At 37.1% G+C, this 27,818-nt stretch overlaps 1 protein-coding gene across 1 annotated transcript in view; it reads right to left on the bottom strand.

The window, feature by feature from the left end:
- Positions 1 to 27,818, bottom strand: part of MALRD1 (MAM and LDL receptor class A domain containing 1) — a 407,814-nt gene that overhangs the window by 72,161 nt on the left and 307,835 nt on the right. Inside the window, exon 29 of the mRNA XM_008268638.5 lies at positions 11,992 to 12,193. Coding sequence (XP_008266860.4) covers positions 11,992 to 12,193 — 202 coding nt within the window. The remainder of the gene's footprint in view (positions 1 to 11,991; positions 12,194 to 27,818) is intronic.

The raw sequence follows: 27,818 nt of genomic DNA, 5'->3' as shown, positions 1-27,818 counted from the left end.
ATGATGATAATTTATTATATATTTCAAAAAAGCTAGTAGAAAGAATTTTGAATGTTTTAACCAAAAAAATTGTAAATGTTTGAGGAGATATATTACCCTGATTCAAACATTAAATAGTGTACACATATATCAAAACATCACATGGTATCCCACCAACATACACATTTTCTATGACAATTAAAACATAAAATTTCAAAACTATGCTAGATAGAAAAATAAGCATGGGCCAAGAATGTTGAATATTGATTAATGATTCTCAAGGTCAAGGAATGTATGTGAATACATAGGGTTGCACTACTTTTCAGGAATGTTATTGTTTGGAGGGTCTTAAACATCTCATTGTCTCTTTGACAGTTGTTGATGAACTCATCAGTATATTAAAAAGAAATAAATAGAGCCAAATAGCAGTGGGGACCAGTCAGTAATTGTCTTATTTACACATTCAAACTACTTTTATTTATGGATTTTTAAGTTCATTAATTTATTTAAAATGCAAAACAACAGTGAAAGTGAGAGGGAGAGTATGAGACAGATAGAGACAGACAGACTTTTGTATCCTGTGGTTCACTCCCCAAATCCCCACAACAGCTGGAGCTGCGCCAGACCAAAGCCAGGAGCCTAGAAATCTAGCTGGATCTTTCACATGAATAGCAGGAACTCAACCACTTGAGCCATCATCTCCTGATGCCTTCCAGGACTGCATTAGCACGAAGCTGGATTGGAAACAGAATAGCTGGGATTTAAATCAGGCATTCAGATATGGGATGTGGGTTTCCTAAGCAGTAGGTTCACTTACTGTGCTATCACACTCACCCCCTATTTATGAATTTTATGAATAATCCACCGAGATATACCTCAGTATAGGCTTCCCAAAAAAGCTGATTTATAGCACATTCCAATCATCAAAGTGTTCTTTTAAATTAAATCCTTGCTGGATTGTTTCTCAGATTTTTCACAGAAATATTTCTGATGCAGAAGGAACGTGAATTGGCACTCTGAAGGGAAGACTATGCAAACTCTTAGGCAGAAGCAGCTCTCCATGAATAAGCAAAGATGTATTTTCAGTTGACATTATACTCATAAGAATGAGAATAGCAGAGGGAGGAGGACGAAGGTTGGGAGTGCAGGTGGGATGGAGGTTAGGGTGCTTAAGCATCACTATGTTCCTAGATCTATATATATGAAATGCATGAAGTTTGTATACATTAAAGATTTTTTAAAAAGAAATAAGCAAAGACTGGGGAATACTCAAATGTCAGTGACTGTGATAAATAGAGAGGAGGGAAGAAAGATACTTCAAGAAAGTACTGATTCACTTTGAGCAAGATTTATTATATGACTTAAGAGCAATTTTGTTTATTTTTAAGCCAATATTTGCTTAGTCTATGTGTTTTTATTTTTTAAACTTTATTTTAGTATTGTGTGTGGGGTGGTGACAAGTGTGTATGGTCACTTTAAGCCATTAGAGTTATGGGTGAGATAAGAGGGGGATCCCCTTAAGAGGCAATCACACGTTTCAAGTGTGTTAGAATCAACAAGGAAGTGTATCTCATACTGTAGTTTACAACTGACTTATCCTCTGTATATTGGAGCAGAGTCAAGGCTGTAGCAACCATAAAGTTACTCTCACCTTCATCCAACCCAACCTGTATGCTCCAGTAGAGGTAAGTCACTGCTGTTTTGTCAATCTTGTAAAAGTAGTATGACTAGCACATGAACATCATCTGTCATGTGTCTCATTAGCAAACACATTAAAAAATACTTTAGAGTTTGGGAGATGAGAGAAAATATTCTGAAACAACATAAGATTCACAATTAAAGCTACATGGGTCATAGGTGCCATCAAGAAATTACAGTTGCATTATTACCATCCTTACAACAGTGCCTTCACCAGGTATTTATCTGATTTCATACAGAGGTAGGACACTCCAAGTCAGAGCTGGACAAATTTTAACCTCCCTTTGAGAATACAATGATATCTCAATGCCCAGTGGAGTTACTAGCTTTAGATATGTATTCAGTAAATATTTCCTACACTGGCACACAGTAAATCAATAGTCTTAATAGTGATTAGACTTTCCTTGATAATTAATGTGGGATTAGATCATCAAAGTGGGTAAGCTAAAGAACACAGTGACTAATTGTCTCCACTGATGTAATAAACCATAATAGTAAAAATGTAAATCAGTAAAATAGAAACTAAAAGGCTCTGTTAAAAATATATGTAACCCTAGGGTGGATATTTGGTCTAGCAGTTAAGATGTCAGTTAGGCATGAGTCCTGGCTCCATTCCTGATTTCAGCTTCCTGCTGAGCAGCCTGGAGGGCAACAGTCAGGTCAGAGCTCAAGTTGACTGCCTGCTCCTACATGGAATTACTGGTTCACCACTTAGATCTGGCCTAGCCACTGCATGGTGAACCCTTGGGGAATGAATCAGCGGATAGAGCTCTGACTCTGTCAGACTCTCAAATAAATTAAAAAAATATATATGTTTCTTGATACTTTTGAAAATGTTTCTGTAATTTGGTGACTAAAGTGATCATTATTTCATATGCATGCCATGGTTTTCCAACCTATTGCTTCAGAAGTTTTATGAGATTGTACAAAAAGGACTTTGGTCATTAGTGTTCTATCTAAGAGTAAACCTTATATTTTTGTTTTCTCACAAATCTTATAAGAATGAAAAGGAAAATCTTCAAGGAAGAAAACCCACCAAGGATAAAAGATTTGGGAACTACCAACATTAACCAACTTCAATATTCCCAGGAACTAAGACTTGGCTCTGATAACCACACTCCTCTTCATTCTGACTTCTGCAGGTGGTTCTCTACCCTATTTTGTTTCTTTGAGAGGGCAAAGAATGTTAACTTTTGTTGCTTACTTATGTCTAGACAGTTGTGGGAATCTATTTCTTATAGCAATAAAAATATTTCATACATATAATTTACAGTGAAATTCAGTGAAACAGTCCCATGGATTTCATAAATGCCTAAGGAAAATCTGATGGATTTTTAGTTTTATGATTAGTATGTTTACTTAAAGCAAAATATATTGTTTTAAAAGGAAAATGATGTGCATATCAAACTTCAGTTTAAAGAGCAGAAATTAAGTTAGTGGAAATACTACCTTACTGAGTCACATAGATGGTAAAATCACTCATTGCAAATATACATCAGTTATAAATCTGTAATTATATTTGAAAAGGTATTTTTTTTACATTTTTTTAACTTTTATTTAATGAATATAAATTTCCAAAGTACGGCTTATGGATTACAATGGCTTCCCCCCATATCGTCTCTCCCACCCGCATCCCTCCCCTTTCCCACTCCCTCTCCCCTTCCATTCACATGAGGATTCATTGAAAAGGTATTTAATTAACAACATTCAAATATATAATAAAAACTATGGGGGAGATTATGATTTTTTCACTTCAGTTCATGAAAATTTTGGTTTATTTGTTATATTTCTATGTGAGCCCTTCATAAATTATCCAAATATTGATTTTTTATTAAAACCTAGTCATTTCTATGGGGGCACTGAACTCTAGTCACCTCTGTGGGGGAACCATAAGAAAAACATCTAATTTCCATGTATCTGCTAGTGGACATATTCCTGGAAAGATGGATGAGATTCCCTTTTGACTATAGAAAATAGGAGAGGCTGGTGCCATGGCTTGATGGGTAAAACCATTACCTAGGGAGCCAGCATCCCATATGGATGCTGGTTCAAGACCCAACTGTTCCACTTCTGATCCAGTTCCCTGCTAATGCACCTGGGAAAGCAACCAAGAATGGCCCAAGTGCTGGGGCCCCGGAAGCTCCTGGCTTTGTTCTGGCCTGGCTCTGTTGTTGTAGACATTCTGGAGAGTGAACCAGTGAATGGATGATTCCTCTCTCTCTCTCTCTCTCTCACTCTCACTCTCACTGTAGCTCTGCTTTTCAAATAAAAAAAAATAAATCTTGGAAGGAAGGAAGGAAGGAAGGAAGGAAGGAAGGAAGGAGGGAAGGAAGGAAGGAAGGAAGGAAGGAAGGAAGGAAGGAAATAGGAGAGTCCTGACCAGGTAGAGAGGGACAAAGGACTTATGGGGGACAAAACAAGGTAGGAAAGAGGGTATGTGTTTTGCTGTAAGAAAGCTGCATGTGTGTAAAAAGACAGAAGTCTCATGGAATACACAAAATTGAAAAAAAAAAGTGAGAGAAAATAGACAGTGGTAGAGGGGTGCATGCCTTATTCTCAGAGTCCACTCTTCCCAAAACACTTACAGAAGCTGCAGACTTAAAAGAAAATTGAGAGCTGATGAAACACCATATTGAGGCCCCAAAAGAGAAGATTTTTACTTAACATCACTATTCTCCACAACTGTAGAGGCTTCCTTCCTAACCAAGAATAGTGATGCCACTGCTAATGACTGCAATTGCATAAATATTCTATCTTCATATAACCTCATATAATCAAAAATTTTGTGATGGTGGAAAAATAGACAACATTATGAAATGTTAGAGAGGTTTTCTCTTGTTGTCACTAGTCCACTTTCCAGCTCTCTCCTTTGAATCACTAGTGAGTAGCTTCACAGTTTCACATAACCTCTCTCTACATGTGCATACATATATGTGCACGAATATATTCACATATATAAGTGCACTTAAGTATGTTTATATCCATTTGGAACTTCTGTTCACATTCTTCTGTTTATATTAGTTTTAGTAACTGTAGATATTCACTTTGAAAATAATTATTTGCTATTTGGCATCTGTTCTCAGACACTTAGTTTCCATACTGGATCCAACTCCTGAAAAGTTTTCAGCTTTTTTTCCCCTACGAATGCCCCTGGGAAAGCAGCAGAAGATGGATGGCTCAACTATTTGGGCCCCTGCCATGCATGTGGGGTAGAATTTCTGGCTCCTGGCTTCAGCCTGGCCTAGGTCTGGCTGTTGTTGGTATTTGGGGAGTGAATAAGCAGATGAAAGATTTCTTTCACTCTTTATCTTTCATTCTCTCCACCACTGTGCCTTTAAAATACAAAACAATTTTAAAAACAAAGTTTAAAAAACAAAGAACTTTGATGAGGGTTATCTGAATCAAGAGCTCAAGGTTTCACACAGACTGCGTTACCTGGAAGTTGAGATTGCATAGAGTGTAGGTTCCACAGGAAAACCATGAGGGTAAGAACTCAGATGTGTGTCCTTGAAGGAATGGACTCTTCTGTTTTATAATTAATTTTTAATTTATTTTTAATCTGAGAAGTGTGTTAGGGTAGGGGTGTCCCATGTGCTGGTTCACTCTCCAAATGCCTGTAAATGTCTAGGGCCAGGTCAAAGCCAAGAGCTAGAAATTCAATCCAGGTGTCCCACATGGGTGGCAGGGACAAAAGTACTTAAACCATCACCTGCTGCCTTCCAGTGTGCACATTAGCAGTAAACTAGGATCAGGAGGAGGCTTAAAATGTAAGTCTAGATATGCAGATATGGGGTGATGATGCCTTTTTAAAATTTTATTTAAGGTATTTAAATCTCACAGTGATACTTCCCACCTTATTCTCCCTCTGGCCCATGCTCCCCAACACTTCCTCCCTATTCCCTCTTATTTTTACAATTACCTACTTTCATTTTTCCTGTATACTCATAAGATTAACTACCCAAAGAGTTCAAGAGATAGAAGAAAAAAATCACTGTTCCTGAACAGTAGAGACAAGGCTGTAAACAATCATTGAATGGCAAAATGTCAATTTCATTCTTATACATTACATTTTTGGTACTCTATTAGTTACCACAGATCAGGGAAAATATGTGGTATTTGTCTTTCGCAGACTGGCTTATTTCATTAGTATAATGGTTTCCAGTTGTATCCATTTTTGTTGTCAAAATTGGGATTTCATTCTTTTTATGGCTGAGAAGTATTCCATAGTGTATATATACCATAATTTGTTTATCTAGCTATCAGGTGATGGACATCTGGTTTGATTCCATATCTTAGCTATTATGAATTGAGCTGCAATAAACATGGGGGTACAGATAACTCTTTCATATGCTGACTTCATTTCCCTTGGGTAAATTCCCAGGAGTGGGACTGACTACTGTCTTAAACGCTATGCCAAATGCCTACCATGGAAAGGGAACTTTAGAATAAGGGTCTAAAACCAACATTTTAAATAAGGCATGGGTAGAAACAAAGAAAATGACCCTACTATACTTTAAAAATCAAGACGAGGTGGTGTTGTGGCACAAGAAGTTAAACTGCTGCCTGCAATGCTGTCATCCCATGCAAGTGCTGGTTCACATCCCATTTGTTCCACTTCCTATCCAGCTCCCTGCTAATGTACCTTGGAAAACAACAGGGGCTGACACCATGGCGCAGTAGGTTAATCCTCTGCCTGAGGTGCTGGCATCCCATATGGGCGCCGGTTCTAGTCCCAGCTGCTCCTCTTCCAATCCTGCTTTCTGCTGTGGCCTGGGAAAGCAGTAGAAATGGCCCAAGTCCTTGGGCCTCTGCACCCACATGCGAGACACGGAAGAAGCTCCTGGCTTCGGATCAGCGCAGCCCTGGCCGTAGCGGCGATTTGGGGAGTGAACCAATGGATGGAAGACCTTTCTCTCTATCTCTCCCTCTCACTGTCTGTAACTCTACCTCTCAAATAAATAAATAAATAAATATTTTTTTAAAAAAGGGAAAACAACAAATGGTGGACCAAGTGCCACCTATAGGAGATCTAAATGGTGTTTCAGGTTCCTAGGTTCAGCCTGGCCCTTGCCATTGACGTCATTTGATATCTCTCCCTCTCTCTCTTTTTCTCCCTCCCTCTTTCCCTCCCTCCCTCTCTTTCACATAAATATTTTATAAAAATGAATATTTTGTAAGAGAACAAACAGCCTCACTTAAGCAGAAGCAACCTAGGGAACAGAAATTCTGATTTCAGTGGAGGGGAAGGTTTCATAGAAATGTAGTTTATGACAGAACTTCTGTTTTCTTATTTCAGTTAATTTTCAACACTTAAGAATAACTGTGTATAAATTACAAAATTAAACCAGTCATATTAAGTAGACCAGACAAGAAAACTACTAAGAGGGATAATGTATTAAGTTGTTCATTAACAGTCAGGGCTATGCTGATCAAGTCACCGTTTCCCATAGTGTCCATTTCACTTCAGGAGGTTTCCTTTTTGGTGTTCAGTCAGTTGTCACTGATTAGGGAGAACATATGGTATTTGTCCCTTTGGGACTGGCTTACTTCACTCAGCATGATGTGTTCCAGATTCCTCCATTTTGTTGCAAATGACTGGATTTCATTGTTTCTTACTGCGGTATAGTATTCTAAAGAGTACATATCCCATAATTTCTTTATCCAGTCTACCGTTGATGGGCATTTAGGTTGGTTCCAGGTCTTAGCTATTGTGAATTGTGCTGCAATAAACATTAGGGTGCAGACCGCTTTTTTGTTTGCCAATTTAAATTCCTTTGGGTAAATTCCAAGGAGTGGGATGGCTGGGTTGAATGGTAGGGTTATATTCAGGTTTCTGAGGAATCTCCAGACTGACTTCCATAGTGGCTTGACCAGTTTGCATTCCCACCAACAGTGGGTTAGTGTCCCTTTTTCCCCACATCCTCGCCAGCATCTGTTGTTGGTAGATTTCTGCATGTGAGCCATTCTAACCGGGGTGAGGTGAAACCTCATTGTGGTTTTGATTTGCATTTCCCTGATTGCTAGTGATCTTGAACATTTTTTCATGTGTCTGTTGGCCATTTGGATTTCCTCTTTTGAAAAATTTCTATCGAGGTCCTTGGCCCATCTCTTAAGTGGGTTGTTGGTTTTGTTTTTGTGGAGTTTCTTGATCTCTTTGTAGATTCTGGTTATTAACCCTTTATCTGTTGCATAGTTTGCAAATATTTTTTCCCATTCTGTCGGTTGTCTCTTCACTCTCCTGACTGTTTCTTTTGCAGTACAGAAACTTCTCAATTTGATGCAATCCCAATAGTTGATTTTGGCTTTGACTGCCTGTGCCTCCCGGGTCTTTTCCAGAAATTCTTTGCCTGTGCCAATATCTTGAAGGGTTTCTCCAATGTTCTCTAGTAACTTGATGGTGTCAGGTCGTAGATTTAGGTCTTTAATCCATGTTGAGTGGATTTTTGTGTAAGGTGAAAGGTAGGGGTCTTGCTTCATGCTTCTGCACGTGGAAATCCAGTTTCCCCAGCACCATTTATTGAAGAGACTGTCCTTGCTCCAGGAATTGGTTTTAGATACATGATCAAATGTAAGTTGGCTGTAGATGTTTGGGTTGATTTCTGGTGTTTCTATTCTGTTCCATTGGTCTATCCATCTGTTTCTGTACCAGTACCATGCTGTTTTGATTACAACTGCCCTGTAGTATGTCCTGAAATCTGGTATTGTGATGCCTCCGGCTTTGTTTTTGTTGTACAAGATTGCTTTAGCTATTCGAGGTCTCTTGTGCCTCCATATGAATTTCAGCACCATTTTTTCCAGATCTGAGAAGAAGGTCTTCGGTATCTTGATTGGTATTGCATTGAATCTATAAATTGCTTTTGGGAGAATGGACATTTTGATGATATTGATTCTTCCAATCCATGAGCATGGAAGATTTTTCCATTTCTTGGTATCCTCTTCTATTTCTTTCTTTAAGGTTTTGTAATTCTCATCGTAGAGATCTTTAACGTCCTTGGTTAAATTTATTCCAAGGTATTTGATTGTTTTTGTAGCTATTGTGAATGGGATTGATCTTAGAAGTTCTTCCTCAGCCATGGCATTGTCTGTGTATACAAAGGCTGTTGATTTTTGTGCATTGATTTTATACCCTGCTACTTTGCCAAACTCTTCTATGAGTTCCAATAGTCTCTTAGTAGAGTTCTTTGGGTCCCCTAAATAAAGAATCATATCATCTGAAAAGTGGGATAGTTTGAGTTCTTCCTTCCCAATTTGTATCCCTTTAATTTCTTTTTCTTGCCTAATAGCTCTGGCTAGAACTTGCAGAGCTATATTGAATAGCAGTGGTGAGAGTGGGCATCCCTGTCTGGTACCAGATCTCAGTGGAAATGCTTCCAACTTTTCCCCATTCAATAGGATGTTGGCTGTGGGTTTTTCATAGATTGCTTTGATTGTATTGAGGAATGTTCCTTCCAAGCCCAGTTTGCTTAGAGTTTTCATCATGAACGGGTGTTGTATTTTATCAAATGCTTTCTCGGCATCTATTGAGATAATCATATGGTTTTTCTTCTGCAGTCTGTTAATGTGGTGTATCACATTGATTGTCTTGCGCACATTAAACCATCCCTGCATACCAGGGATAAATCCCACTTGGTCTGGGTGGATGATCTTTCTGATGTGTTGTTGCATTCTATTGGCGAGAATTTTATTGAGGATTATTGCATCTATGTTCATCAGGGATATTGGTCTGTAATTCTCTTTCAGTGCTGCATCTTTTTCCGGCTTAGGAATTAAGGTGATGCTGGCTTCATAGAAAGAATTTGGGAGGATTCCCTCTTCTTCGATTGTTCTGAATAGTTTGAGAAGAATTGGAGTTAGTTCTTCTTTAAATGTCTGGTAGAATTCAGCAGTGAATCCATCTGGTCCTGGGCTTTTCTTTGTTGGGAGGGCCTTTATTACTGTTTCAATTTCTGTCTCAGTTATGGGTCTATTTAAGTTTTCGATGTCTTCCTGGTTCAATTTAGGTAGGTTGCATGTGTCCAGGAATCTATCCATTTCTGATAAGTTTCCCTGTTTGCTGGCATACAAGTCCTTGTAGTAATTTCTGATGATTCTTTTTATTTCTGTGGTGTCTGTTGTTACATTTCCTTTTTCGTCTCTGATTTTATTGATTTGGGTCTTTTTCTTCTTTTTTTTAGTTAGTTGGGCCAATGGGGTGTCCATTTTGTTTATTTTTTCGAAAAACCAGCTCCTCGTTTGGCTGATTTTTTGTAATTTTTTCTTGATTCAGTCCTGTTGATTTCTTCTCTGATTTTAATTATTTCTCTTCTCCTACTAGATTTGGGTCTGGTTTTCTGTAGGTTTTCTAGATCCTTGAGGTGAATTGCAAGCTCATCTATTTGGTGCCCTTCCAATTTCTTGATGTAGGCACCTATTGATATAAACTTTCCTCTTAACACTGCTTTTGCTGCGTCCCATAAGTTTTGGTATGTTGTGCTGTTATCCTCATTTACTTCCAGAAAGTTTTTGATTTCTCTTTTGATTTCTTCTATGACCCATTGTTCATTCAGGAGCATGTTGTTCAATCTGCATGTGTTTGCGTATGCTCTAGGGATTCCTGAGTTGCTAATTTCCAACTTCATTCTTAAGTGTTGAAAATTAACTGAAATGTGATCCCTGTTAAACATAAGAGTGGGAATAAGAGAGGGAAGAGATGTATAATTTGGGACATGCTCAAGCTGACTTGCCCCAAATGGTAGAGTTAGAAACATACCAGGGGATTCCAATTCAATCCCATCAAGGTGGCATGTACCAATGCCATCTCACTATTCCAAGTGATCAATTTCAGTTCACAATTGATCATAATGAAAGGACTAAGAGTCAAAGGGAGCACATAAGCAAGTCTAGTACCTGCTAACACTAACCGATAGAATAAATAAAGGGGAGAGTGATCTAACATGGGAAGTGAGATACTCAGCAGACTCATAGAATGACAGATGTCCTAAATAGCACTCTGGCCTCAGAATCAGCCCTAAAGGCATTCGGATCTGGCTGAAAAGCCCATGAGAGTATTTCAGGCATGGAAAGCCAAGACACTCTGGCAAAAGATCTCTGTGAGTGAGATCCCAGTGGAAAGAACAGGTCATCAAAGAAGGAGGTACCTTTCTCTGAAGGGAGGAGAGAACCTCCACTTTGACTATGAGCTTGTCTAAACAAGATAAGAGTCAGAGAACTCAGAGGGCTTCCATAGCCTTGGAAACTCATGACTGGTTCATAGGGAGATTACTGATGCCATAGACAGGAGTGTCAATTGGTAAAGTCAACAACAGGAGTCACTGTGCACTTACTCCTCATATAGGATCTCTGTCCTTAATGTGCTGTGCATTGAGATTTAATGCTATAACGAGTACTCAAACAATATATTTCACTTTGTGTTTGTATGTGGGTGCAAACTGTTGAAATCTTTACTTAATGTATACTAAACTGATCTTCTGTAAAAAAAAAAAAAAAAAAAAAAAAAAGAAATTATCAATTCCCAACTTGACTCTCACTGGGATTAAACATGACAATAGGTCTGGTCTGATTTCATCATCATTTAAAAAAAATCATCTATTATTTTTCACTTTATGTTTCTGTGTGGGAGCAAACTGTTGAAATCCTTACTTAATGTATACTAAGCTGATCTTTTGTATATTAAGATAATCGAAAATGAACCTTGATGTGAATGGAAGGGGAGAGGGAGTGGGAAAGGGGAGGGTTGTGGGTGGGAGGGACGGTATGGGGGGGAAGCCATTGTAATCCATAAGTCGTACTTTGGAAATTTATATTCATTAAATAAATGTTAAAAAAATATAAAGTCAATTCTAATGAAAAAAAAAGAACTTCTGTTTTCTTTTTGAAATAGAACAAGCATTCTATATTGCACAGTTATAATAGGTTAAGAGAACTAGCCTAGGGAAAGGAAATGTTAACATGGGGAGAGAAGATAGTTTCAAAGATAACAGATGGCTTGGGGGGGGGGAGTCTTATTAGGTTACGGTGAACCTTTGGGTGTGAAGAAAGTAGACAATAAAGCCACATTGATTACCTAAATTTCTTCACAGTTTCTTAATAATTTTAGTGCAGAGGGGTTTTTGTTGTTGTTGTTGCCTAGAGGACATGAAAATTTCATGGCAAAATTCACAGGCAGGAAACTTCTCTGCATACTACCTGTACCAACTTCAATGTATGAGTAGGAGTGGACTTGAAAATACAGCAATTCCTCAGAATTCCCAATTCTTCTATATTTCAGATATTAGAAGACTATACTTGGTCCTGTTTTCTGAAAGAATCACTTACCTCCAGACATGCACTCTGGGGTGAAAGAGATGTCATCAAGGGCAATGAAGATGTTCTCATTTCCACCTAAATCAGCTTCAAATGCCACTTTAAATGGACCGTTACTGGAGACAGATACATGTCCATACGTCCAGCCAGTTCTTTTATTTCCAACCACTGACCACACCAGGATATTTAGTCCTGATTCTTCAACTGTATACACCTAGAAAAGCAGCAATCAGAAGAACTCCTTGTGACTAATGAATGAAAGCATGAAATCTGTCTATATGATAGCTCAGCACACTGACAATCACATTTTTTTAATCTGTAACAACTGTGTTATAAAGTAAATTTACCCATGTTATCCTTTCTCTCTTTAACAGGACCTTCCTTGATTTTGTCCTACCATTTTCTGTATGCCATCTTAAGCATCTAAAAAACTAGGGGACTTAAAACTAGTATTTGTGTCGCCCATGTTAGACCAGGGTTTTATTATGGGTACAAATCATTCACATTATAGCAGAAACCAAAAGAATGTGCAGAAACTCTTCCCACTTTAACAGAAACTATCCAGGATTAATGCAGAAGAAAAGGCAGTTCAGAAGACAACAGATGGCCAGAGGGGCCTTTATCTTATGCTCTTACTGTGAGTTTATAACTATAAAATTTAACCAAAATGTAATTATCAAAAGATGAGATAATATCACTCATCTCATAACATATGAAGATATTAAACTGACATTCCAAAATAATATGAAATATTCCACTGCCAGAAATTAAGCATGTTGCCAATGTCCATCAGTATAAAACACTTCAGATAAGTAAAAAAATTCAACTAGTAACAGAAATAAAGCAAAATAAAAATAAATCAAGTTGAACATAGACTAATGAAATATTGAAAACTTTTTCCAGAGTTTGGAAACTTGAAATATGAGATTAAAATCATAATCAAATTGAATATTTTGGGAAAGCAATATTTCCCAAGCAAAACTCAGATTTTATACTGATTATTCAACTAAATGAAATAAGCTAAGATTCAGTATGAAAGGAATTTGGGTCAGCTGACTTTTCAGTTTCACACACAAGCATTCATTTCAAACAGACTTCAGGTTAAGGGTTTGGTGGATACTTCGTTCTCTAATCCATGCAAATAATTTCAATTTCTCAAAATTAAAAATAAGAAGTGAGGATTCCAACTGAACTTGTTGATTACCCTACAACTATACAGAATCTAACTTTGTGCATAAATCCTATTTATATTACAATGATTTAAAAAGGAATGATTTTATTATATTTACTTTATAATTTTTTTTTCTGGAGAACTCAGTTCAGAAAACAAAATTATCCAAACATTTAATCACTTCATTTTTTTTTGTTTTACCCTCCATCTTTAGCATATGCAAGGAGTCTTTGAAAATTTCTTGTAAAATGTGTATTATTAAGTAACTGTGCATGGATTTCAAAAATTTTATACCAAAATAAACTTATAATTCAATTTTCCTTGAATTTTTTTAAGTTCTCTTGTGTATTTCAGTTATCAGTGTATTTATTTTTATTGTTTTTGTAGCTTATTTTTGTCTCTCTTTTTTTTGACAGGCAGAGTTAGACAGTGAGAGAGAGAGGGACAGAGAGAAAGGTCTTCCTTTTCCCTTGGTTCACACCCCAAGTGGCCGCTATGGCAGGCGTGTTGTGGCCGGTGCGCTGCAAGGATCCGAAGCCAGGAGCCAGGTGCCTCCTTCTGGTCTCCCATGCGATTGCAGGGCCCAAGGACCTGGGCCATCCTCCACTGCACTCCCGGGCCACAGCAGAGAGCTGGACTGGAAGAGGAGCAAACCGCGATAGAATCCGGCACCCCGACAGGGACTAGAACCCACACTGCTGGTGCCACAGGTAGAGGATTAGCCAAGTGAGCCGTGGTGCCGGCCTGTTTTTTGTCTCTTTACTCTTTTTTGTTCTTTACTCTTCAATGAATCCTACATGCTCTTGCCAAACCCATTCACTTTCCACTCTCTTCTTTCCTCTTAAAATTTATTTTTCATTTCATTTGAAAGGCTTAGAAACAGATCTTCCATCGACTGGCTCACTACAAAAATGCCTTTAATACCCAGAACTGGGCCAGGTTAAAGCCAGAAACCAAGAACTCTCACATGGTTGTCAAGAATCCATCTACTTGAGCCATCACCTGCTGCTGTCTGGAGTGCACATCAGCAGGAAACAGAAGCAGAACTGAAAGCTGAACACAGGCACTCATATGGCATGCACATGTCTCAAGCTGTGATTTAACCATTGCACTAAATGCCTGTCCGCTTTTGGATTTTCTTCTTGTTCTGCTTCTTATAACTCCATGCTTGGGGCCAGCACTGTGGTATAGTGGATAAAGCTGCTGCCTGCAGTGCCCACATCCCATATGGATGCTGGTTTGAGTCCCAGCTGCTCCACTTCTGATCCAGCTCTCTGCTATGGCCTAGGAAAGCAATAGAAGAAGGCCCAGATCTGTGGCCCCTGCACCCACCTGGGAGACCTGGAGGAAGCCCCTGGCTCCTGGCTTCAAATCAGCACAGCTCTGGCTGTTGTGGCCAAGTGGGGAGTGAACCAGTGGATGGAAGACCTCTCTCCTGCTCTCTCTCTCTCTCTACCTCTCTACCTCTCCTTCTCTGTGTAACTCTGACTTCCAAATAAATAAATAAATAAATAAATCTAACAACAACAACAAAAAACTCCATGCTACCCCCTCCTCACTACAAGCAAATTCCCCAGCATATGTCAACATACCTTATCCTATTATTTGATCCTACCACTATCTCAAACTAACTGTGGTCAACTTCACTAACTAATGAAAATATTTGATGAGTTTATATTTTTTAAATATCACCAATATATTGAGTAGAACAATTACATGCTAGCCAGGAATTTCCACAGTGCCAATGGAAAAAATAGTAGGATTATTTAAGAGCTCCATGTAATACTGTTTCTTACTATGACTATAACCCACTAAAGCATGAAGTTACAATATAGATATTTCCATCTTATGAAAACCATATGTATTTTATTTTCAGGAGTTTCTTTAGTGATAGTACTCAGCAAAGAATTATTTTTAATAATTTTTAAATATCCATTACTTTGAAAAAGTTTAATGGTTACTATTCTTAGGAAATAAGTCATTTTAATTTCATTGGTTTCTAATTTTACATTTCTTTAAGAAAATATTCCTGAAATGTCAATCCATATAGCACTAATAATTTATTATTTAAAACAGCTTTCTAAAAATCAACCATTAGGGTTAATTTGGTAACATCTATTTTGATGTTCTCAATTTTGGTTGAATATAGATCCAGTAACATAATAATGAACAACAATATAGTTTTATAAAGAAATAATTTTATCATGACTTTTATCATAAAAACATGGATTCAAAGAACATACACATAAAGATATTAAACTGTTGAAATCTTTACTTAATGTATGCTACACTGATCTTCTGTATATAAAGAGAATCAAAAATGAATCATGATGTGAATGGAAGGGGAGAGGGAGTGGGAAAGGCGAGGGTTGCGGGTGGGAGGGACGTTATGGGGGGGAAGCCATTGTAATCCATAAGCTGTACTTTGGAAATTTATATTCATTAAATAAAAGTTTAAAAAAAGATATTAAATTACAATGAAGTTTATACTGTATTCAAATATTATATTGTAATCACAGCAAGTGCTTATAATATATGACAGGACAAATTTCAATGAACTTGCTAAATTAGCACAAAATGATGTCATCTAAAACAAATATTATTTAATTAAATTTTTGTCAAGTTTATCAATGAGTAACTCCTCAATATTTATTTTCAATGAACATTCTTTTGAAGGAAAAACATTCAACCAGGATATGAAAAGGTAACAGAAGATATGAATGCTAATGTTAAATTCCAGAATAATATAGACTAGAGACTGGCTATTTCAACAAACATATCCATGGATGTAGGTTGTCCAGATAAAGCTTTGATAGAAAATGTTATTTTTCTTGAAGACCCTCTCCTGCAAACGGTGCCTGCAACATTGGAGCCAGGTCACTGATGCTGACTTGGAGTCTCTAAATGGACATCTCTGGATATTAGTAATGCTTCGCCCATTGCATTAGGTATTTAGATTATTAAACCTGTGTGTAAAATGCATCAGTGGAGGTTAAATGTAACATTAGTTGGCCCCATCTACTTCCGGCTGTGCTGCTAAGAGTGTGCTTTTAATCACCCTTGATTGGACAAAGCAGTGGACTGAGCTATTGCTCCATCCTTAGAATGCATGGTTCATAGAGTTTACTCTGAACACACTCACATTTCATAAACAAGAAAGAAAAACCTAAAATTAATGGAATGGAAAATTTCCCTCACATAGGAGAAGTAATATAAAGGATAGAAATAATAGAAATAGGAACAATGCTGCCCATATTAATGAAAATATAATCCAGTCATATATTTTATGTTGCATGAACCCCAAATCTTGGGTGGATATAGGGTAAAACTATTGCTGCTATTTGTGGCTCTGGAATTAGAGACATAAACAGAGATTAAACAATTAAACAAAACAGTAAGACTTGTAGTCTCCAGTCTAACAAACAATAGGAAAAGGGCTGAACAAACAGAAAACCAACATGTTTTCTTAGATACAACAGAGTATTTGATATTAGAAGGCAAGCTGCTGGCCGGCGCCACAGCTCACTAGTCTAATCCTCCACCTGCGGCACCAGCACCCCGGGTTCTAGTCCCGGTTGGGGCACCGGATTCTGTCCCGGTTGCCCCTCTTCCAGGCCAGCTCTCTACCGTGGCCCTGCAGTGCCGTGGAGGATGACCCAAGTGCTTGAGCCCTACACCCGCATGGGAGACCAGGAGAAGCACCTGGCTCCTGCCTTTGGATCGGCGTGGTGCGCCAGCCACAGTGCGCCGGCCGCAAAGGCCATTGTGGGGTGAACCAACAGAAAAGGAAGACCTGTCTCTCTCACTGTCCACTCTGCCTGTCAAAAAAAAAAAAAAAAAAAAAAAAAGGCAAGCTGCTGCAAATTGGAGAGAAAATAAAGTGGACACATTAAATCTCACTCATAGAACCCTAAGACAGCCCTGCAGGAACCGGTACAAAGTGGGAAACTAAATCATAATTCATGAGCTGTGGGAGGCTTATTGTTCACAATTTTGAAAATTAAATATTCTGGGGTTGTGGGAAAGTTTGGGGAGCTCCAAAATATTTGTCAGTTTTACCTCTGGGAATCTTATCAAATTCTCACAAATGAAGAGCAGAGAAAAATCACCCCAGGATTTTGGTAGGAAGAGGGGGAAACCTGCCATTGTGAGCTACACCCAGAACATTGTTTTTCTGAGCAGGTCTATCCTCAAGATAAATTAAAGAGAGCTGGGGGGTTTAACCCGGTTTAGTGAATTTAAGGAGAAAAAAAAGACCCAACTCTAGCCCTCAGTAGCCTTCCATATGCAGGAAAGAAAATATGTAATTCCAGCTACCTCAAACTCCCTGTCTCATCTAGAAAGACAAAAATAAAGCCCAGAGGCAACCTTAAAGGACACAATCCAGGGATTCAGTGTCAGTAAAGACTGACACAATCAGAGCACTGTGAAAACTTCCCCTCACTCCAACTACCAACACACATTATGGAACTGCTATACAGTGATAGGCACACACAACTCAAAGAGTACCATGTTGCAAATCTTATTTAAGGAGAAACCCAAAGGCAACGGAAATAATTAGTGGTCCCTGTTGCATTTAGTTTTACAAAACAATAAACAGACTGACTTCTAGCCAGTGAAACATAAAACTTCATGCTACAGACTTCTTAATTGCCTTACCTAGTGTATCATGTAAGTTGTCAACACAAAATCACAAAGCCTACTAAAAGACAAAAGTCAGTTTGAAGAAACAGACTAAGCATCAGAAGAAGGCTGAGCCTCAGATATCGCACAATTGCTGGAAACACCAGACAAGAAATTCAGTGTGATTAATAAGCTTAGGCTGTAATGGAAAAAGGTGACAACATGCAAGAACAGATTTGTTTTGTAAATAGAGAGATGGAAATGTAAGAACTGATCAAAAGAAAATGTTAGAAATAAAAAAATGCTGTAACAGAAATGAAATATGCTTAAGGATAGTGAAATGAGTGCTATAAAGGATGATGGGAGAGTGGAGGGAGGGACTGGGGGAACTCCTTGCACTACTCAGGTAGTGGTGCAGTGTTATCTGAAAGTAGTCTTGGATTAGTCATAACTGCATATTGCAAACTCAGCAGAAAACACTAACAGCCACTTAAAAATAAGAATATATAAAATGGCAAACAGAAAAAGAAATGAAAAAGAACAAAACTAACAAAAAATAATGAAGTAACAAATATGGTAAGTCTTAATACAACTATGAGTAATCATTTTAAATGTCAATTTTCTAAATATACCAATTAAAATAAGTCATCTTAGAGGGCCGGGGTCGTGGGACAGCAGATTAAGCACCGCTTGCAATGTTGGCATCTCAAATCAGAGAGTTGGTTTGCATCTAGGCTGCTCTGCTTCTGACCCAGTTTCTTGCTTATGAACCTGTAAAGGCAGTGGAAGAATGGCAAGTACTTGGTGCTCTACCACCCATGTGGGAGATCAGCATGCAGTTACAGGCTCCTATCTTTGGCCTGGCCTAAGCCTGGCTGTTATGGGCTTCTGGGGAGTGAACTAGCAGATGACAGACAAATTTTTTTAAAAAAGTGAAGAGATTGTTGGAATGGATTAAAAATAATACATAACTGTATGTTGTCTATAAGAAATTCAGATAAATATAATGTATACATAGATTAAAAGTCATAGGATAGAAAAATATATACTAGATAAATGCTGATTAAAAGAAATATAGAAAACTATACTAATTGGGAAAAAACAGATTTTAAAGAAAAGGAAGTATCAAGGATAAAGATGGCATCTGATATGATCTGGGCTTGTACTCTCTGCTGCCCACATCATATTTTGAAACATCACTTCTAAACTGATGAAATTGATAGGTAGAACCTTTGGGGGGTGTTTGAGTTATGATGACCCTGCTCTCATCAATGGGATTAATGGCCCTATAAAGGAGACTCTAGGGGGCTTTTTTGCCCCTTCTATCCTGAGAGGACACACAGCTAGAAGGCACCATCTCTGAGAAATAGCTCCTCACTGTAACTGGGATTGGACTTGCACGCTTCTGTAACTGGAAGAAACAGGTTTCTATGGCTTATAAATTGCTCAATCTAAACAGTGTGAATGGACTGAGATAGCATTATAAAATGAAAAGGGTCAACTCCCTAAGGAGGAATATTGATCCTTAATGTGTATATATCCCCCAACAGAGCATCCAATGCTTGAGGCAAAAGCTCATAGAACTTCAAGATACAGATGAATCCACTTTGATAGTTGGAAACTTCAATACCCCCCTATTAGTGATTGACAGAGGAGAAGGCTGCAAATCAGCAAGGATACACTTGAACTGAACACCATCAGTCAACTAGATCTAATTTACATTAATAGAGTATTTCATCCAGCAACAGCAGAGTACACATTCTTTTGAAATTTGCACCTCACAGTCACCAGAACTTATGACATTCTGGATAAGAAATCACAGTGTGGCAGACTTAAAAGAATGCAAATCATAGAATGTATTCTCTCAGACCACAATGAAATTAAAGTAGTCAGTAACAGGAAGAGAGATGAAAAAAATCTCAAATATTTTGAGATTATATAACACATTTCTAAGTAAAATATGTATCAAAGAAGTTCCTAGAGAAATTAAGAAATATTTCAAACTAAATGAAAATACAGCTAGCCAAAGTTTGTAGGATGAAGCAAAGTAGTGCTCAGAGGAAAATTTTATAGCATTGAATGCTTATAGAAGAAAGTAAGAAATATCTAAAATCAAAACAGTTCTTGGAAAAGTTAATGATATTACTAAACTTCTAGCCATGTTACCTAAAAACAATAGAGAAGAAACATACTATTTTATTAGAAATGAGAAAAGTCCATCAGTACTGAGCCTTGGACTATTAGAAGGACAATAAATGATTATTATCACAAATCTCTATCACATTTACTAATCTAGATGTAATGGACTAGTTCATTGAGAGACTAAAGTTAACATGAAGAAAAATCATCTGAATAGAATTATATTTATTGAAGGAATTGAATCCATTATTAATAACATTCTGAAAAGAGCCAAATGTGAAAACTAGAAAAGGATATTAATAAAAAAGAAACCTGTGAACCAATAGCCCTCATGAATCAAGATATAAAATCTTTAAGATAATTTAACAAATCAAATGTAGCAATATGTAAAGAAGTTGCACACCATGATCAAATGGAATTTATTCCAGATATGCTAGACCAGTAAACACTAGAAAATCAGTGAGTATAATACATCATATCAATATATACAGAAACAGACTATGATGAAAAGCAACACCCATTGATGGTTAAAAAAAGGAAAAATCTCTTAGGAACTAGGATTATAGGGCATCTTCTACTTTCAAAAAGCATCTACAAAGAACTTATAGCTAACATCCTAATGGTGAGAAATTAGGAAGTTTCCCCAAAGATGAGGAAAAAGCAAGAATGTCTGCTGTTATCACTGTGATTCAAAATTGTTCCATAAAGTAGGCTCAGTGCCACATGATTGATTAAATCACCACTTGGAAGGGCACATCCTATATTGGAATGCCTGGTTTGAGTCTTCACTACTCTGCTTCCAATCTAGCTTCCTGCTAATATGCTTGGGAAGGTAGCTGATGATGGCTAAAGTGCTTGGACCCTGCCACCCAAATGGGAGAGCTGGATGGAGTTCTAGGCTCCTAGGATTGGCCTGACCCAGCCTTGACTGTTGAAAGAATTTGGGGAGTAAACCAGTAGACAGAAGTTCTTTCTCTGTTTTTCCCTTTTACTCTGCTTTCAAATAACTAAAATTTTTTAAAAAATTGTAATGAAAGTTCTTGCTAATATGATTAAAGTAGAGGAGGTATACTGACTATGAAGGAAGCAAACTGTTTGTACATGCCAAAATTATCTACAGAGAAATCTCTACAATCTATAACAAAAAACTCCTAGCAGTAAGAAATTAGAACAAGGTTGCAGGACACCAGGTTAACGCACAAAAGTTAAACGTTCTCATATTCCAGAATTTAGCAATTGGACTTTTTTATCAAAAATAGAATACTATTTACACTACAACAAAAAGAAATGTGTATAAACCTAATAAAAACATGATGTAAATGAAAAACAATGAACAGCAAGACAGTATAAAGCTGCAGTCATCTACATAGTGTGGAACTGGTTAAAAAAAGACAAATTGACTATTTTTAATTTGTTTTTAACAATTTTTTTAATTTATATGAGGTGACCAAATTTTATGTATTTCATATATATAGATTTAGGAACATAGTGATACCTCCCACCCTACCCTTCTTCTCCCATCCATATACTCACCCTCCCTTCTTCCTTCCTTTCTGACTCTTTCAATTTTTATAATGAATCCATAATTTATTTTATAATCAAGATTAACCCTTCACTAAATAAATAATTCAACAAAAAGAAAAAAAGGGTACCACAACAGTGGAAACAAGGGCTGTTTATATATATATAATTATATATATAAAATTATATAAAATATAATCATATATATTAAAAAAAATAAAATTATATATAATTATATATTTAATTATATATATAATTATATATATAAAATATAATATAAAATATAATATAATTATATATAAAATATAATGAAATTATATATATATAATTATATATATATAATTTTCAAAATGTCGATTTCACTAATATACATTACATTTTTTGTACTCTATTAGTTACCACAGATCAGGGAAAACATATGGTATTTGTCATTTTGGAATTAGCTCATTTCACTAAGTATAATGATTTCCAGTTGCATTCATTTTGTTGTGAAAAACAGGATATCATGCTTTTTCACAGCTGAATAATATTCCATAATGTATATATATATATATGTGTGTGTGTGTGTGTATATATATATATATATAATTTTCTTTAGTCATTAGTTGATGGACATCTAGGTTGATTCCATATCTTAGCCATTGTGAATTGAGCTGTAATAAACATGAAGTTACAGTTAACTTTTTCATATACTGATTTCATTTTGTTTGGGTAAATTCCAGGAATGAGATGACTGGTTCATATGGTAGATCTATTTTTAGCTTTCTGAGGAATTTCCATACTGTCTTCCACAATGGATGTATAGTTTGAATTCCCACCAACAGTTGATTAGGGTGCCTTTTCCCCAATCCTTGCCAACATTTATCACTTTTTTATTTCAACATGAGACCCATTCTAACAGAGATGAGGTAAAACCTCAATGTGGTTTTTGTATGTGTTTCCCTGATGGCTAGCAGTCCTGAGCAATTTTTCAAGTAGCTGTTGCACATTTGAATTTCCTCTTTTGAAAAACCCCCATGCAATTCCTTTGCCCATTTCTTAACTGGATTGGTTGTTTTGTTGTTGTTGAGATTCTTGAGTTGCATAGTTTGCAAATATTTTCTCCCATTCTGTCAGTTGCTTCTTCACATTGTTAAGTGTTTCCTTTGCAGTGCAGAAGCTTCTTAGCTTGACACCATCCTATTTGTCTATTTTTTATTTTATTGCCTTGCTTCTGGGATCTTTTGCAAGCATTCTTTGCCAACACCAATGTCTTACAGAGTCTCCCTGATGGTCTCCTCCAGCAATAGAGTGGTATCAGGTAGGGGAGTTAAATCTTTGATCCATTTTGAGTTGATTTTTCTATAAGGTATAAAGTAGAGGTCTTGATTCATACTTCTGCCACTGAGATTCAAATTTCCAAGCACATTCATTAAAGAGACTGAACTTGTTCCAGGGATTGATTTCATCTATTTTGTCAAAATTAGTTGGTTGTAGACATGTGGATTGATTTCTACACATCTTTTTTTTTTTGTGCCAATACCAGGCTGTTTTGATTATTATTGCCCTATAATATGTCTTAAAATCTAGTACTGTGATGTCTCTGGCTTTGTTTTTGTTGCTTAAGATTGTGTTAGATATTCAGCAGCTGATTTCTCATTAGAAATCCTATAGGCCTGGAAAGATGGACACAGTCCAAGTGTTAAAGAAAAAGCTGTCAACCTTGAATATTGTACCCTGCAAAGCTCTCATTTATAAATGAAGGCTAAAAGAAGACCTTCCATAACAAACAGAAATTGAAAGAATTTATTACCACTTATTCAGCCTTAAAAATGCTACTTAAGTATTTGCTACGTATAGAAACAAAGCACAATAGTCATCATTATGAAAGAATGTGAACGCAGAAAATTTCCTAGTAAAAGTAGAAAGGAAATCCAAAACAAAAAATAGGAATACTTATGGCAAAATCAGGGATAAGTCATTACTTATCAATAGTAACCTTTAAGGTAAATGACCTAAATTCTCCAATTGAAAGATACAGACTGGCTGAATGGATTAAAAATCAAGACCCTTTCCTTTGCTGCCTACGAGAAACATACCTCACCAACAAAGATACATATAGATTGAAAATGAAGGGATGGAAAAAGATATTCCAAGTAGGTGTAGCCATCCTAATATCATACAAAATAGACTTAACAAAAAACTGTTAAAAGAGACAAGAAAGGCATTATGTAATGATTAAGGTAACAATTCAACAGGAAGATGTGACTATAATAAATGAATATGCACGCTGGGCACCCAGATATTTAAAACAAATGTTAATGGACCTAAAGTGAGATATAGACTCCAATACAATAATAATGGGGGACTTCAACACCCCACTTTCATCAATAGACAGAAAATTAACAAAGAAATAACAGAGCTAATCACACTGTGGGCTAAATGGACCTAACATATCTACAGAACATTTCATCCCACGACTACAGAATCCACATTTTTTTTCATCAGTGCATGGATCTTTCTAGGATAGATCACATAGTAGGCCATAAAGCAAGTTCAATAAATGGTGCTGGAAAAACTAGATCTATCTGCAAAAAAAAAAAAACAAAAAAAAAAAAACAAAAAACTAGACAGAGCATCTATGTGTCACTAACATTCATTCAAAATTTTTAGACCTAAAATTGAACTTGAAACTACTAAATTTGAAGAACAAAGGACAAAATCTAGGTGAGTTTGGGTTTTGTAGTAACTTTTAAGACACAACATCTAAACCAGGAGCAGTGAATGAAATATTGCTAAGTTGAACTTAATTAAAAACTTCTGCTTGAGAAAGACATTGTTAGGGGAATGAAAAGATAAATTGAAGACTGGAGAAAATGCTTTAAATGTATATCTAACAAAAGACTGGTACCCAAAATATCCAAAGAACTTTCAAACTTCAAAAATAAGAAAATAATCAACATGATTTTAAAACTGGAAAAAGGAGGTGGTGTTTGGTACAATAGTGAAGTTACTGCAGGCATCACATTCAGGGTGCCTGATGGGAGTCCTGGTCACTTACAGTTCCAGTTTCTTGCTGATGTGTACCCTGAGAAGCAGGAAGCAATAGCTCAAGCTTTTGTGCCCTTGTCTGCCCCTGGGAAAATCTGGATTGATCATGGTTCCTGGCCTCAGTCTAGTCCAGCTCTGCTATTGTGAGCATCCGGGGAGTAAATCAAAGAGTCTTGCAATGCTGATTCACTCCCCAAGTGGCCACAATGGCCGGAGCTGCAGCAGGCTAAAGCCAGGGCCCACAAACTCTACCTGGGTCTCCCATGTGGTAACAGAGGCCAATCCACTTGGGCCATATTCTAATGCTTTTCCAGTCACATTAGCAGGGAGCCATATCAGAAGTGGAGCAGCTGGGACTCAAATCGACACTCATAGGGGATGCAGGAAATGTAGGTGGCAGCTTAACCCACTTTGCCACAACACCAGTCCCTCTTACCAGTTTTAAAAATAAATTTTTTTATTTTTTATTTATTTTTGACAGGCAGGAGTGGACAGTGAGAGAGAGAGAGACAGAGAGAAAGGTCTTCCTTTGCCGTTGGTTCACCCTCCAATGGTCGCCGCGGCCGGCGCGCTGCAACCACTTGAAAAACAGATGCTATCTATCTACTTTAAAAATCAATGCTACTCAGGTATTGTTAGTAATGTTCTTTGTTTACAAGAAGCATTCTTTGTTCAGGGTAAAAGGTGTTAGTAATGTTCTTTGTTTACAAGAAGCATTCTTTGTTCAGGGTAAAAGGTGAAAAGGTCACCACAGCCTTCTTCCTCGGTTTGGCAGCCACTGAGTTACAAATAAGGGAATTCACCACAGACAAGTAGAGTTATAGGTAATTTTAATGCAGAAAGCTTAAAGCAACCCGATCTGCAACTCAGCTCAGGCTTAAAAGCTGAAGAAACAGATCACCTTTCTCTTTTTTCTCATTTGAAATGGAGAACAAGCATCCCCCAGTTTGCTGTTCAACAACTTAAAGCAAATTAACTAAGTTTCTGTAAACAAAACATTTGTCCAAACTATAAAAAATTATGCAAAGTTGGTTGATGATTATTTGTGGTATAGGGAGGCATTTTTGGTAATCTCTGTCATACTTAAAAACCATTAAACTTTCTGACAGTATTTAACCTACTTAACAGTGTAACAGTCAGGGGCTGGCCTTCAGGTTCTGATTACGGCTCTCCAACACTAATTGGATGTCTTAGGCTAAATTACTTCTCTCTAACTTTTAATTGCGTCTTCAATTTAATGAAAGAAATATTAACTACCTGACAAGATTCCCATTAGGTTTAAATTTAAATGATGTCTATAACAGTACCAATACTAACTATATTTACTTTTTATTATTAACTATGTGATTGCTTTTACATAACATAATCGCATATTGTGAAGAATTGTTTATACAGTAGAATAAGTCACTTTAATGAGAGTGTTGATTTGGTGACTTCATTTTGAGGAGTTAAAACTCTCATGGGATTTAAAAACAGAATTTCAGGGGTTGGTGTTGTGATGTAGTACGTTAGGCTGATGCTTGGGATAGCTGCAATCCCTTAATGGAGTGCCAGTTCAAATCCTGGCTACTTTGCTTCTGATCCAGTTCTCTGCTAGTGTGCCTGGATGTGTGGATGTGTGCATAATGCAGATTAGGGCTCAAGAATGTAAGCTCCTGTCACTCATGTGGGAGACCTGGATGGAATTCCTGGTTCTGGGCTTAGTTTAGCCCAGCACTGGCTGTTGCTGCCATTTGAGGAATCAATGGAAGATACTTCTCTGTCTCTTTTTCAGATAAATATTTGAAATATTCTTTGTCTGTTTTTCAAATAAAACTTTTAAAAACACGTAATTTCAGGGTTTTCAGAGTCTTTTTAAATAAACAGTACTACCAGCATCCTTGTAAATAAAAGAAATGAGAACCACAAGCCTTAGACACGTTGAGTTCCCAGCCTTTAGTGAGTGAGCTCTATTCTAGCTGGGGAGTCTTTCTTGCACATCAGTTGGTTTGTAATGAACATCCAAACACCTTCTCTTGAAGTAAAGGAAAATTTGAACTGCAAAACAGTAAACAGAAACAAGATGGAATTGTGGGCTGATTCACCTTTCTTTTACTATGTTCTACAAAAGCTGTAAATATTTGTAAGAATGGTTTCTGGTTCTGATGGCTAACTGCAAGCACGTGATCACCTCTATATCCAAGACCTTTCTAGTGCAAAGACAGGAGTTGGAGGGGCTCATACTGTGGTGTAGCGGGGAAAGCCACTGCCTACAGCACCCACATCCCATATAGGCACTGTTTCAGTTCTAGATGTCCCAAGTGCTTGGGCCCCTGCACCCATACAGGAGACCTGGAAGAAGCTTCTGGCTCTTGGCTTTGGATCAACCCAGCTCTGGCCTTTGCAGTCATTTGGGGAGTAAACCATCAGATGGAAGACCTCTCTCTTTCTCTGTCTCTGCCTCTCCCTCTCTGTAACTCTGACTTTCAAGTAAAATAAATACATCTTAAAAAAAAAGACAGGAATTTGATTTGCTGACATAAACCCGTAAAACCACTGGAAAATCATGAGCACAGCTATTATGTACAAACAGAGTAAAGACTTTCCAGAAGTTTTAAACCAGGCAATTGCAAATATTTCCAGGTGAAAGAGCAGGTCACTGAAGAAATATGAACAGTTAGCTCTAGCAGGATTCTGAAGTAACTCAGAGAGATGGTAATCATAAAAGAGGGTCTACGCCTTTGCCATCAGCCAGTGATTTATCAGAGAATACCAGAAAACCAGGTTAATGCATTATAGTAGGATATGAGGATTGTAGCATTTATATCCAGAATATACAGGGTGGGTAAACATTGCTGCAGTGGAGAATTGACATAGGACTTTTTGAGATGGACACTGGTACCAGCGAAGGGAAGCAATGTCCCCTGTGACTTCCATGCATTATTTTTATTTCCCTCAACAAATAATTAAATCACTGGAACCTCATAAACATAAGATCACTAACAACACAGTCTATCTTTCATATCAGGTGACAAATAACCAGAGATCCTGAATCAACATGCAAATTCACAATTAAGTGAATATGATTTCTTCCTGGGTCTAAGAAATAAAATGAACATAGAAACTGCATTCAATAGAGTCTCAGTCACATATATGAATAGAAAATCAATAGTGACTAACTAGACAGTTGAAGAAAGTTATGAAGAGAGACATTAAATTAGAATACTAAACATCACTGAAATGATTGCTGATAGAGCTAATGGGAAAATAAAGAAAAAAACATAATTAATTCCCTTGAGAGGTTTGGGTGCCAATCATATATGATGGCAAACATGAAAAAGAAGCATTCAGAGTTTTTGGAAATTTATAAAATGAT

Source organism: Oryctolagus cuniculus, chromosome 13 (genome assembly GCF_051225735.1).
Source record: "Oryctolagus cuniculus isolate XC-2025 breed Fujian yellow rabbit chromosome 13, ASM5122573v1, whole genome shotgun sequence".
Lineage (NCBI taxonomy): Eukaryota > Metazoa > Chordata > Mammalia > Lagomorpha > Leporidae > Oryctolagus > Oryctolagus cuniculus.
This window is presented reverse-complemented; position numbering and strand designations above follow the sequence as displayed.